The 12,646-nt window shown below is 40.4% G+C and overlaps 1 protein-coding gene across 5 annotated transcripts in view; it reads left to right on the top strand.

The window, feature by feature from the left end:
- REV1 (REV1 DNA directed polymerase) overlaps positions 1-11,087 on the top strand; it is a 50,687-nt gene extending 39,600 nt beyond the window's left edge. For all 5 annotated transcript variants that reach the window (XM_085533117.1, XM_015850521.3, XM_015850530.2 and 2 more), the window contains 8 exons: positions 1,131-1,287; positions 1,651-1,853; positions 5,598-5,831; positions 8,120-8,228; positions 9,205-9,416; positions 9,599-9,755; positions 10,198-10,300; positions 10,669-11,087. In XM_085533117.1, coding sequence (XP_085389243.1) covers positions 1,131-1,287; positions 1,651-1,853; positions 5,598-5,831; positions 8,120-8,228; positions 9,205-9,416; positions 9,599-9,755; positions 10,198-10,300; positions 10,669-10,780 — 1,287 coding nt within the window. In that variant the 3' untranslated portion in view covers positions 10,781-11,087. The remainder of the gene's footprint in view (positions 1-1,130; positions 1,288-1,650; positions 1,854-5,597; positions 5,832-8,119; positions 8,229-9,204; positions 9,417-9,598; positions 9,756-10,197; positions 10,301-10,668) is intronic.
- The last annotated feature ends 1,559 nt before the right edge of the window (positions 11,088-12,646 follow it).

Below are 12,646 nucleotides of genomic sequence, written 5' to 3'. Positions count from 1 at the left end.
TAGTCTCAGAGACTATTTTGGCATTAGGCTTTCTTGAACAAACTTTAATTGATTGGTCATCTTGATTGTAAAGCAGATTGTTGGTTCACAGTGTTGTGTTGCAAATTCAGCCCCATAGCTTGGTTTTTCTTCTTGGAGTGCATGAAATATTTATCGTCTTCTCCCTGTCTTTTTTTCTAGCTTATTTTTCTAGTTCAGAGGGTATCATGTTCTTCATTTTGCAAAACAATGTACTTCTCTGACAAGATGGCTTTTCTCAGTTCTGGAGGGGACTGTTCAGTCCTGGATGATATAATAAAGTGCAGGTGTAACCGAGCTCACTGAGTGGCATTCATCTCAACTGATTTAAGACATCCCCATTGTCCATGCCTATATTGGAGCTAGCCCTCTTAATCTTCACAGTGTATGCATGAAGTGGGATGTGTGCCCTTTTCAGTCTGTCCTGGAATGTCCTAAAGTTACATCCTTATCTGTCAGTACCCTAATCTAGGCACATGAACCCACTAGGTTGTCCCATAATGTTTTAGTAGCCTGTTAAATACAACTAATAAACTAGTTAATATTCAATTAATATCCCTGCCATGTAATTACCTGATGAAGACTGCTCAAGACTGCTCTCACAGAAGTACTTTTATCCTTTAGAAATAGTTCTCACAAATTCTTAGAAGTGAAACAATATCCTAGTCCTTGTTTTTAGATTTGAAGGTGATGGATTTAGCGTAGATTGTCCTGAAGAAAACCTTCCTGTACATATAGCTGTATTTAATGCTAATCACTTTCCTTGGTCAGTGCTGCTGTATTTCTAAATATCTAGGAAATTTCATAAAGAACACATTGTTTCATGGTCCTGTTGACAGCATTTTTTACTCTTATCAGAAAAGTTAAGCTGGTATTATCTTTCTAATTCATTAGTTGTTGGATTGTAGTGGATAATCCCAGGTTTTTTATAGTATGTTTTTACATGGCTATTCATGCTTTTTTAATATACTTTTACTCGTCCTCTTTCCCATGCCCAACAGGCAGCCAGTTTGAGGAGGAGAGAATGCTATTATGACTAAATTATAGATCATTGTTTCTATTGTTATAATTGAAAATTTTATTAAATGCGTGTATTAATGTTTTGGATTTAGGTTGGAATTCAGGTACAGCAGTTAGTCCCCATCAGTAAAACCCCTTCAGCTCAATCAGCAGTGCAATCTGGACGCTTACGTGGTGGATCACATTCAGTTATTGATCTTCTTCATGTTCAGAAAGCAAAAAACTGCTCAGAAGAAGAGCATAAAGAAGGTCAGTAAGTTTTGTACTTCATGTGTATCTTAATGATTCGTTCTTACGAACTGGAACTTCAGTTATCTTTTTGAATGCTTATTCAATATGACACAAATATAATGTACAATTTTTGAGAGCATGTTTTGCTGTCCGCAAATGAAAATACTGCATAACTTTCTTTAGCATTATTCAAGTCTTCAAAAAAGGTATTAACAGAGGATACATAATAGAAAGTTTTATTATTATGACATATGTTGTGTAAACTACTGAGTAATGAAAGCTGAGCTTAGAAAAATTAGCTCCACTGTATGTTGGAACTTCAGAGCTTTTAACTATTAGACCTGTTTTGTTTTCATGTGTGTCTTATTTTCATGTGTCTAGTATTTGTTGCTGCTATGGACCTTGAAATATCTTCTGATTCAAGAACTTGCACTGTTCTTCCATCTCGTGGTACCCACCTCACAACTGGTCTCAATTCTAATGTTAGCAAGACTGATTCTGCTGTCAAATTGAATGGCTTGCATTCTCCTATCAGCGTAAAATCCAGGCTTAATTTGAGTATTGAGGTTCCATCTGCTTCCCAGGTAAAATCCAGTAATACTGAATATCTGCAATATATTGTAATAATATGGAATTGCTGGTCTTATGTGGGCAGAACAAACAAAAAAAAACATTGTGTTGCAGTCTTTTAAATAAAGTAAACTGCAGTAGCATAGAATGCACAGAAAGAGACGGTTATTAATGCAAAACTATTTAGCCTTAATAAACTGATTTTTCAAAAGCAGTCTTATAGACTGACTCAAAGAATAAAAGTTACTTTTTATTCGAAGGATAGAATCTTAGTGTTCCTGACTTTTTTGCTTCCCATCATCATTTGCCAAAGGATTGAAATGGAACAGAAATGAGAAAGATGCCAAGGCTGAAAAAATTAAAAAGCATTACCTTTCACCTTTCACAGCCACAGCTCTCTAAAGGAGCCTAAAGCCCATTATAAAGGTCTGTCTCTATTACTGTGGCCTAAAGCTTGAGCATGCTTTGTTGTGGTTGTAGAACTAGAAATAAAATACTTAGAAAGACCATCAATTCCAACTGCCTCACCACTTTCAGGTTGGTTGAAAAAGTTGAAAAGTTGAAGCATTTTATTGACAGTATTCTCTAAATACCTCTCATATGTAGGCATGGGGCATCAACTGCCTCTCCTCTGGTGCAGCTTTGTGTTCTTCCCATCCTGCCATCAGTTGTTGGGAGCAGAGCCCTGCACCTCCCTCTGCTTCCCCTCCTCCTCAGGGTACTGCAGGGAGCAGTGAGGTCACCTCTCAGCCTTCTCTCCAAGGTGGACAACCCTAACGCACTCAACTTCTCCTCACAAGGCAGGGCCTTCAGCCCTGTCACCAGCTTTGGTGCCCTCCTCTGAGTTCTTTCAAGTAGCTTATAACATCTTTTTTATATTGTTGAGCACAGAGAGGGCCACACTAACGCTAAATGTAGTGGAAGAATCAACCTTTTTCTTACCTGACAGCCATGTTGTCTTTAATGCACCCCAAGATGCAGTTTGCCACCTGGTTCCCAGAGCGCCCTGTTGTGGCTCATGCTGAGCTGTTGTCACCAGTACTCCCAGGTTCCTTCTTGCTGAGCTGCTCTCCAGCCGCTTGTCTCCTATCTGTACCAGTGTCCAGTCTTGCTCTTCTCCAGATACAGCACCTGGCATTCTTCTTTGTTGAACTTGATGCTGGTGATAATTGTCCAATACTGCAGTCTATCTAGATCTCTGCAAGGCCTCTCATCCCTCCAGAGAGTCAACAGTACCTCTCAGCTGAGTATCATCAGCAAACATGGTAAGGATGCATTGAAATCCTACCTCTGTACCACTGGTAGAAATGTTGAACAGGACTGGCCCAAGAATTGAGGGGAATGCTGCTAGTGACTGGCTGCCAGCCAGGTGTAGCCCTTATCTCTACAAACCTTTCAGCTCTACTGTTCAGCAGTTCATTGCCTAACACAGTATGTACCATCTCTCAGCTGAACAGCTCGCCCAGAAGAATACTTGGAGGGACAGTAGCAAACACCGTACTAAAATCCAGAGAGAGTATCTCCACTGCCTTCCTTTCACCTTCTAAGCAGGTGACCTTATCATAGAAGAGGACTTCTTCCTGATAAGCATGTTACCTGTCTGATAATGGCTTTATTCTTCAAATGCTTTTTGATAGCACCCAGGATAGTATTCTTCATAACTTCTCTGGTTATTAGGGTTAGACTAACAGATTTGTAGTTCCCCGAGTCTTCTCTCATAGTCTTCATGTCAGTTGGAATAATACTGTCTAGGTTCCAACCAGCAATTGCCTCCACAGACTCCCAAGAGCTTTGGTAAATTGTTGAGATTTCTCAGCCATATGACATCTAACTCCTGCACACAGGGGTGAATCCTGCCAGGCCCCACAGACCTGGGAAGGTTTGAGCTGATCCAAATAGTCTCTTATGGTTTTGGTGACCACAAATGTAACATTGCTGCTTCATGGTCCTCCAACTCTGAGGAGTTGGCAGCCCAAGATCTGTTGTGAATGTTAAAAACAGGCAGAAAATGCCCTGAATGTCTCCGCCACCTCCTCATTCTTAATAGTTAGGTGACCATCAAATGCTATTCCATTGTTTTCTTTAGAGCTCAGCTTGCTGCTGACATACTTAAAAAGAGCATTTCTTGTTATCTTATACCACGACAGCCAATGTCAACTCAAGCTTTACTATTTCTTATTTTCTTCCTCCAAATGCAAACTGTAGCTCTCTAAACAAGCAGAGGAGCTTCTAGAGATCACATATTATCTTTTCGTGCTTTTCGTTCCAAGAGTTCCATGTTTAGCTGAGCCAATTTTTCTGCCCTGCTTGTTTGACTTACGACACAGTGGGGTTGCTTGTTTATCTACAAGTGGTTCTTAAAAAGTGACCAGCTCTCATGGACCCCAGGATTCCCAGGGGGCATTGCTGACTTGCTCCCCTGGTAGCTTAAAATTTGCTCTCTTCAGATCCAGTGTGGCAACTCTGCTGAAGCTTTTTTTCCCTCATTTCAACAAAACTTTTGAACTCTAGTTGTGAAGAACATGAATAAACTTCAGGAAAGTTTCCATCAGAGAAATGAGGCGCGTTCTGTAATCAGTGTTTAATGTTAGAGTGCTTTTGATAGGATGCAGGTTTGTGAATTCCTCATTCTTAACGTTAGCTCTTAGAGTTGCATCAGTTATAAGCAAGTTGCACTGAATTCTCTTGATACCCAAGGTCTAAGCAGACTTAGATGTTTTACCATAAAAGTTTCTGATTTTAATTTCTGTGATTTAAAGCTGCAAAAGCAGTTGCTGAAGTTTTGTTAGCAGCTTTCCCTAGTAGTTATACATTTGTAGAAGCCAAGTATGCTTCTGGCAGAGAACTTGTATTTTTCTGTAACGTAATGCTAAAGCCAGTTCATGATTTAAAAGCAGCCTGACTGAAAAGTAGGGAGTTCCACCACTTGCTCAGATTCTGCTGTAGAAGCAAAATGTAAGAACAGGAGAAATATGCACTAACTGTGCAGTGTAGTTATTAAAGCTTTAGTGGCCTTATGGGCACAGTGTGCTCCTCTTTTGTTTCATAATGATGGAATCACAAGGTTGGAAAGGACCTACAACATCACCTAGTTCAACCGTCCTCCCATTACCATTGCTACCACAGCTACTAAACCATCTCTTGTAGAGCCTCATCCTGACGCCTCTTGAACACTGCCAGGGATGGGTGACTCCACCACCTCCCTGTGCAGCCATTCCAGTGCCTGACCACTCTGAGAGAAAACGTTTTTCCTTATGTCTAAATGTAAACCTCCTCTGGTACAGCTTGCTGCCATTTCCTTGGGAGAATATAACTATATCATAATATGGAATTCATTACAAGGAAGGAGTGGTGACAGTTCTATGCTGTGTGCTAGGAAAGAAGCAGCATGATATTTTAAACCCAGGATTTCCGGAAGGTCTTTATAGTGATGTTACACAGAACAAACTTGGAATGAGAGGACTTGGATAAAAACTTGCATACAATTTGATATGAGAACACTAGATACTGTAAAAAGAGAAAAGTGAACATTCATATTTGCTGCCTATTTACTATTAAATGATTATTTCTGTTTTATGCTTTTTACATTTTGTTGCTGCAGAGCGTAAGTGCCAAGTCCCCAGATGTTTGCAGATCCACAGACTTTTTTTCCCCCCTCAAACTCAAAGGCGGTGGAACTACGTTTGTTTTTTTCCTTCTCTTACTGAAATTAACTCTGTGATCAGGGACACCTAAAAGCTTTTTCTTTGTATTTGTAGCTAGATAAGTCTGTGCTAGAAGCTCTGCCACCTGATCTCCGGGAGCAAGTAGAGCAAATCTGCGCCATACAGCAGGGAGAGACCTATGGAGACAGCAAAAGAGAGCCAATAAATGGATGTAACACAGCACTTCTCTCACAGCCAGTTGGAACAGTGCTTCTACAAGTACCAGAGCTCCAGGAACCAAATGCCAATATGGGAATTAATGTAATAGCCTTGCCAGCTTTCTCACAGGTAGGATGTTTGCAAGACATCAATAAACATCAACTTTCCACCTACAAGAAGAGCTGACAGCTTTTTCTTGAGACAGAATTACTAGAATCTGTTTCTGACTCAAAATGAATGATGGCCCTTTAATATCTTTTAAAAGAAGTCTGTGCTTTTAAATGTAACTTGCTTTATCACAAAATATAATGACATCTTTTATTTATTAAAGATTTATAGTCGTCAGTCTGCCTGTTTGTCCTCTTAATGCAAAACCTTGTTTACACTTTGCTTTGCGACCTACTGTGTAAATAATTGTTTTTCTGCATTGCGGCTGAGCTACGCTGCACCATCAGTCTAAAGCCATCCTAAAATCAGCTTAGCTGTTCACGGGAGACTCACTGTGTTTATGTGGATGCTCTGATGGTGTAAAGCCAACCCTCTGCCTTCTGTAGATGTGATTGTTTCTATCGCATTCCTCTGAGAAAGGCAGGCCTGGGTAAAGATTGTGCATTTCTGCCTAGTGTTGAAAAAGGGCTCTTATATAGCTGGTCCAGGACAAGGGAAGTGTGAGGCTGCCCCTCAGAACAGGGGGGAGGAAGCAGCAATATGATGCTTCTGGTAATATCCCACCTTTCAATCCAAAATGATGTTGAACAGATGAAGGAGAGAAAAAAGAATCACAGATTGGAATACCCAGAGATCTGCCATATGCATAATTTAAAATTATTGTTGGTGCTGCTCAGTTTTGTTTTTCTGTTTACTGTGCCATTGCTACATGGTTGTTCTCAATGCACTGGCGTCAAATCATGATTTGTAAAGGGATATTTGTTGCTGTTTCTGAGGCATAATGATGCTGTCAGAGAACGTAGAGGAAAATTAGATGAAATTCCTGACCTGCTTTCAGGAAATGGTAGTTAAAATAATAATAACTATTTTTAAAGTGTACTTTATTACATTCTGATACTAAAATTTGTTCACCTTTATTCAAGTTAATTGGTTCAAAAACAGCTGGATCAATTTTCATTCCTAAATGGTAAATTTGGCTTTTCTATATGGGGATATTGTGAGAATAGGAAGTGATTTCTCCATCCCTCAGCTTTCTTAAATCATGTAGCTAAACTCTCACCTGTTAATGAACACATCTTGGACTTGAGGGCTGAATTATGCTGTGCTGTGTAAAATGAATTTGTGGGATATCTCATGTGAGCAGGTCAGTACCATACAGCTGCCTGCCTGCTCAATGGAGAAAACTTGTGGGCTGACATGAAGACAGCTTACTTTGTAAACCAAAAGCTGTGCGCACAAGCAAAGCAGGTTTGCCCAAGGAGGCTGTGGATGCCCCATCCCTGGAGGCATTCAAGGCCAGGCTGGATGTGGTTCTGGGCAGCCTGGTCTGGTGGTTGGTGACCCTGCACACAGCAGGGGGTTGAAACCAGATGATCATTGTGGTCCTTTTCAAACCAGGCCATTCTATGATTCTGTGAAAACAAGGAATTAATCCATAACTTCCCATAGGAAGGCAAATGTTCAGTCACTTCCAAGAAAGTGAAGCCTGCACTTAGAAGTGAATGACATTTGTAGTAGTGGGGCAAACTGGTGGCAGATCTGCAGCTCCTCTGTACTGTGTTCTTATCAGTAAATGAAGGGATGGACTTCTGAAAACCTTTTGTGTTGGTTCAAGATATAAAGTAGCTGGACTTTACATAGAATCATAGAATTACCCAGGTTGGAAAAGACTTCAGAGATCATCAAGTCCAACCACAGCCTAACCATAGTACCCTAACTCTAACAACCCTCTACTAAATCATTTCCCTGAGCAATTTTTTTGCTTCACTTAAAGAAGTGTGACTGCTCCCAAGGATGTTTTACCTGAGGTTTGTGTAGCACTATGAAAACAAGGAGAGGAACAAATGTTTGGTTGTGCAGAGGTTTGAGCTGGTCATTTTGAAGGCGCTGTTCTCTGAGTTAGGTTTAGCTGTGCTGTTAATAGCGGGTGAATGGAGGTGGAACATGTTGGGGAAAGGAGTTATTAGCACCTGTGGTCATTTCTGCCGGTTGGTGTGTTACACATCTGTAAATAGTAGCTTTATAAGATAATAAATGTAATGTTAAAAGGAAAATATTGTGATTTTTACATGCTAAAGTACAGGAAGAAAACATGTATTTTACAGTGTTTGGCTTTTACAGTGTGTCTCATCTGTTTTTGCCTGGCATAAAATGTAAATACCTTTCTCATGTGGGTAGTGTAGAGGAAAGCAGACATTGCTGATGACTGGCAAAATAATCAAATGAATCTTCCTTCTGTCACTGTTCAGGTGGACCCTGAGGTTTTTGCTGCACTGCCTGCTGAGTTGCAAGCAGAGCTGAAAGATGCGTATGATCAAAGGCAAAAGCAACCAGAGCAGCAACCTGCTAACGCTTTTGGTAAGTAGATGTAGTTGTACAGTGCTTTTGCATAGGAGTTGTTTAATATTGAAAAGATTTATGCAACACTCAATGCAATGTAAATGTAAATAAAGCTTCTGGGAAGATACTGTGTTCAATCAAATTTCTGTGGTTTTGATAGTGAGTTACAACCAGCTGTGGCTTCATTTTGCAAACAGATGCCTGGCTTTACTTAAATGGGTAATTAATTCAATTCATTGGGACTGTGGCACCGAACCCACCCATGTCCATATGTTTGCAGAATGGAATGTTAACTTGGTATGTCTCTTGATTTAAGCACTGCATCTTCAATACTTAGGTAGCTGAATGAGTATGTTTGGACTAGCATCTTCTTGGCTTATATAACAGTGGTACATGTTTCAGGGTAATAATTGATACACATCACTGTGTCTGAGAGATTATTTTATTCCGAGCTGGTCACCTGGGTCTCCTTTATGTAACCAGTAGAAAGACAGAAGATGAATTCCCTGTGATTTTGCTCATTATAAAATGGATTGGAAATGCCACCAAGCCGTTGTCAGTTAAATGCTCCATTATTATATTGATACCTTGATTTCACAGGCAGTGGGCCACTGCACGTAAGAGCACTTTGGGGTGCTCTTTGCTGCTGGTTCTGCTGGTACCCACAGGAGAGAAGTCTTAGCAGGTATCTGGCTTGGAGTGGGCTGTAGGGTGAGCCACTTTGTCCAGTTGGCTTCATATAACTGCACATATTCAAGCACTGAAATGCTTGATATTAAAAGGCTTATTGATGCTTGAGTATCCTGAGTATAAAATGTCTAGGCAAGTGCTTTTCAGATACTTAGAATGTGAATGACAGGTGCACGTTAGGTCGCTTTCTTTAGGTTAGATTTACCTAATTGATTCATAGCTTTTACAGAAGGTTGAGTCCTTTTCAGTGGCAAAGCGTTTGATTTTAAATGCATCCGTCATCGACTATTGCTGTGTTTTTCAGTATCAAAAAATCCTTGCCTACAACTGAAGCATGCAACAACGAAAACTAAGAAGAAAAACAGGAAAAGAAATCCAGTCAGTCCTGTAAAAAAGATTCAGAGTCCTCTGAAAAACAAACTCCTGGGTAGCCCTGCGAAAAACATGCCGGCTACATCTGGAAGCCCACAGAAGCTAATAGATGGTTTCTTGAAACAGGAAGGAGCAGCTGCTCAGGTAATTGGAGCCCTAACGACAGCTGTCAGTGAAGCCGTGTCCATTGCTTTAGGTTTGGCCCGTGCTCACACATACAGCTTGTTTTCTCTCCTGGATTCTTTACTAGATCATTACAATGCATGTGTGTCTTTGGTGTTGCCGTACTTGTCAGACTGAGCGTTACCAACTTGTGTTTCAAACAGCTGGAAGCAGTTCCATCAACCTCAGATGCTTCAGACCCATCGGCTCTGCAGACTGAACAGTGTGGTTCCTTCAGGCCACAGGCACCCAACCTGGCTGGAGCTGTTGAATTCAATGATGTAAAAACGCTGCTGAAAGAATGGATAACAACTATTTCAGGTAGGGGATTCCATGCTAGTGATGATCTTACTTGCATCATTGTGTCACACAATTAGCAATGCCTTCAGATCCTGGGACATCTGACCTGCAGGAGTCTTCCTATCCTGGACACTGCCATTCTCCTCAAGAGTTCTGAAGGAACCATTCCAATCTTAAGTCCCTGTTTCTTTTCCCCTGCCCTTTGATTACCATTGGTCCTTACAGGATGAGAGGATAAAAAAAGAAGTGTGTGATGCTTCAGGGCACTGCAATCCATTTATCTATGGAACTTCTGATGCTGTATATACATAAATATATATATATAAATACAGCAAAAGTCAGATTGGGACCTGAAGTGCTAACACTGCCTCGTTTTCTTCTAGTGCATTCTAATTATTCTCTGGTTATACTGACCGTACTTTTCTCTAAGTTCTCTCCATTCTTTTGGTTGTTTTTCTTACAGATCCCATGGAAGAAGACATTCTGCAGGTTGTGAAGTATTGTACTGATCTAATAGAAGAAAAAGACTTGGAAAAATTGGATCTGGTTGTTAAGTACATGAAAAGGTACCTTAGTTGTTAATGTTTGTGATATTTAAATCCTTTGCACTTTCACACTAGGTATTTGTGAGGCCATAAGCCTATGGGACATTTAATTGAGTGTAGATATTTTGAGCTTAATAACATCAATGAAGTGAGGAGGGAGTTGGGCTGATAAGACAGATAATGTGTGAAAAATTAATAGTAGCATTTAAAAGATATTTGCTACAGTATCAAGTCCTTGGAAGTATCAAAGTCCTTGGAAGATTCCTTCCTTCATCATTTTTGTGGTAGTTGTTTTTCAGTGTGAAGGCCAAAAGTAAGAAAAGCTGCTCCTGTAACGGTCATTTTCACCTTTTTTATGTGTTTTTTTCCTTATCTTTTCTTCCCTTCAGGTTAATGCAGTCATCAGTGGAATCAGTTTGGAATATGGCATTTGACTTCATTCTTGACAACGTTCAGGTAGTTTTACAGCAAACTTACGGAAGCACATTGAAAGTGATCTGAACTTGTAGTGAGGAACACGAGAGCCTGGAGCTCTCTGCTAGCTGTGCCATAAGTGCTTGTGAGGTATTTGCAAAGTGCATGATAGTAATGCCCTGAGTTTTTATAATTTCCGATTTCTTTTTAAACAACAAAAGTGTTTTGTACATTTCTTTTCAGAAAGTGCCAAATTTGTCAGTATTGCATGTAAATAATTGTGTTAAAATTCTTTTATTGTAGCATAGAATCTATTTACAAAATGTTGGTTTATAAAGTTTTATGGATTTTTACAGTGAAGTGTTTACAGTTGTTTAATAAAGAACTGTATGTATATTTTTGTACTGATTCTATTTTGTCATGCTTCAGTCTGAATATCGCTAACCCCTTCTATTAATGCCGCAGCTTCCATTCATTTCACCAAGTCCGACACGCTGCTGCTGTCTCAGCATACGCAGGAGGCTGCTGTATGTACATCCATCTGCTGCACCCTTTATTTCTGGCCCCACTGATGTTATTACAGATTTCAGACCAAGGGAAGAAAACCATCTCATTTCTGCTTCATCCTTCAGTAAAAGAAGCTGGTATTGCCTAGGCTTTCCCAGCACAGGTGGTAGCTGAGGTCCATGTGTATGTTCACAACTAGAGTAGTCCCTGGAGCTGTATGTTCATAAAGGAGAACAAACGGAGACCCTTAAAGTTACTCAAAATAAGCCCTGTAGGCCAGAGAGTGAGCCAGGGTGGAGCAATAAGTCTGTATTGATCCTCCAAATTGCTCATACTTGGAGTAGAGCCACGTTCCACTCTTCACATCCCACCAGGTAACGTGCATTTCCTCTGTGCAACAACACAGGCTGTGTGAGTAGCAGAAGTCAGTTAAGAAGGGATCTATACCCGCTGTCAGGAAAAGGTTCTGACCAAAGCGTGGTCAGGCTCTGGAACAGGCAGCCCAGGGCTGTACTCAGTGCCCCAAGCTGACAGAGTTCAAGGAGTGTTGGGCCATTGCTCTCTGCCTTATGGTCTGATTTATTTGGGTGGTCCTGTGTGAAGCCAGGAGTTGGACTTGATGGTCTTTATGGGTCCCTTCCAACTTGAGATATTTTATGGAATAACCCCAACCATTTGCCCAAGATAAGGGATTTGAATGCTTACACCTCTGCTGTTGGTGTTATGGGCGTGTTTGCTTTTCTAGATGCATATCAACTTTGCGTAGTAACATTTAGCTCAGTATCTTGAAGGAAGGTGGTTCAGCTGACTGAAAAGAAAACCCAAATCTTGTACTTAAGTTTTCTGCTCCCCTAACCACCATTTAATGAAGGTATTTGGCAAGTTTTTAACAGCATCCTGCAAAAAGAGCATCATCCTGCGAGGAAACAAGAACACATCAAGACCACGTTAGTTGACATCCACGATCTTAACATCTTTTATTAGTGCAGCTTTCATGGTTGCATAGTTTGCAAAAGAAAATTACAGCAGTTAATTGCAGTCTCCTCTCTGAGACACCAGAGCTCCTATTGTAAGCCACAGCCTTACGCAGGGATGTGAATCTCTAACCTCACTCCAATATGATGAAAAAATCCTTTTCCAGGGCAAGATAAAATCTATCAAAGCAAAAAAAAAGGCCCGGTAAGTTCTATTAAACTCAGTTATCAAAGGTGGCAAGGTATTAAATGTTCCTTTGTAATGGAGCATGGATAAAATTGAGGTTCTTTTCTAACTGAAGAGATCTAAGTGGCAGAAGAAACGTGATCAAACTGCTCACTGCAAGTTCAATTCTTAGACTTTAAATGTTAAGAACCTCACATCATTGTGGATTCACTTCAGCTTCCGTTTGTTTCCCAGCTCTCACCCCAAGTTGTACATTAACAGAGGAGTGCATGAGGAAAGGTAGAT

Source organism: Coturnix japonica, chromosome 1 (genome assembly GCF_054131305.1).
Source record: "Coturnix japonica strain WE chromosome 1, WE-NBRP24, whole genome shotgun sequence".
Classification (NCBI taxonomy): domain Eukaryota; kingdom Metazoa; phylum Chordata; class Aves; order Galliformes; family Phasianidae; genus Coturnix; species Coturnix japonica.
The sequence above is the reverse complement of the archived record's forward strand: the minus strand, read 5'-3'. Positions and strand labels throughout refer to the sequence as shown.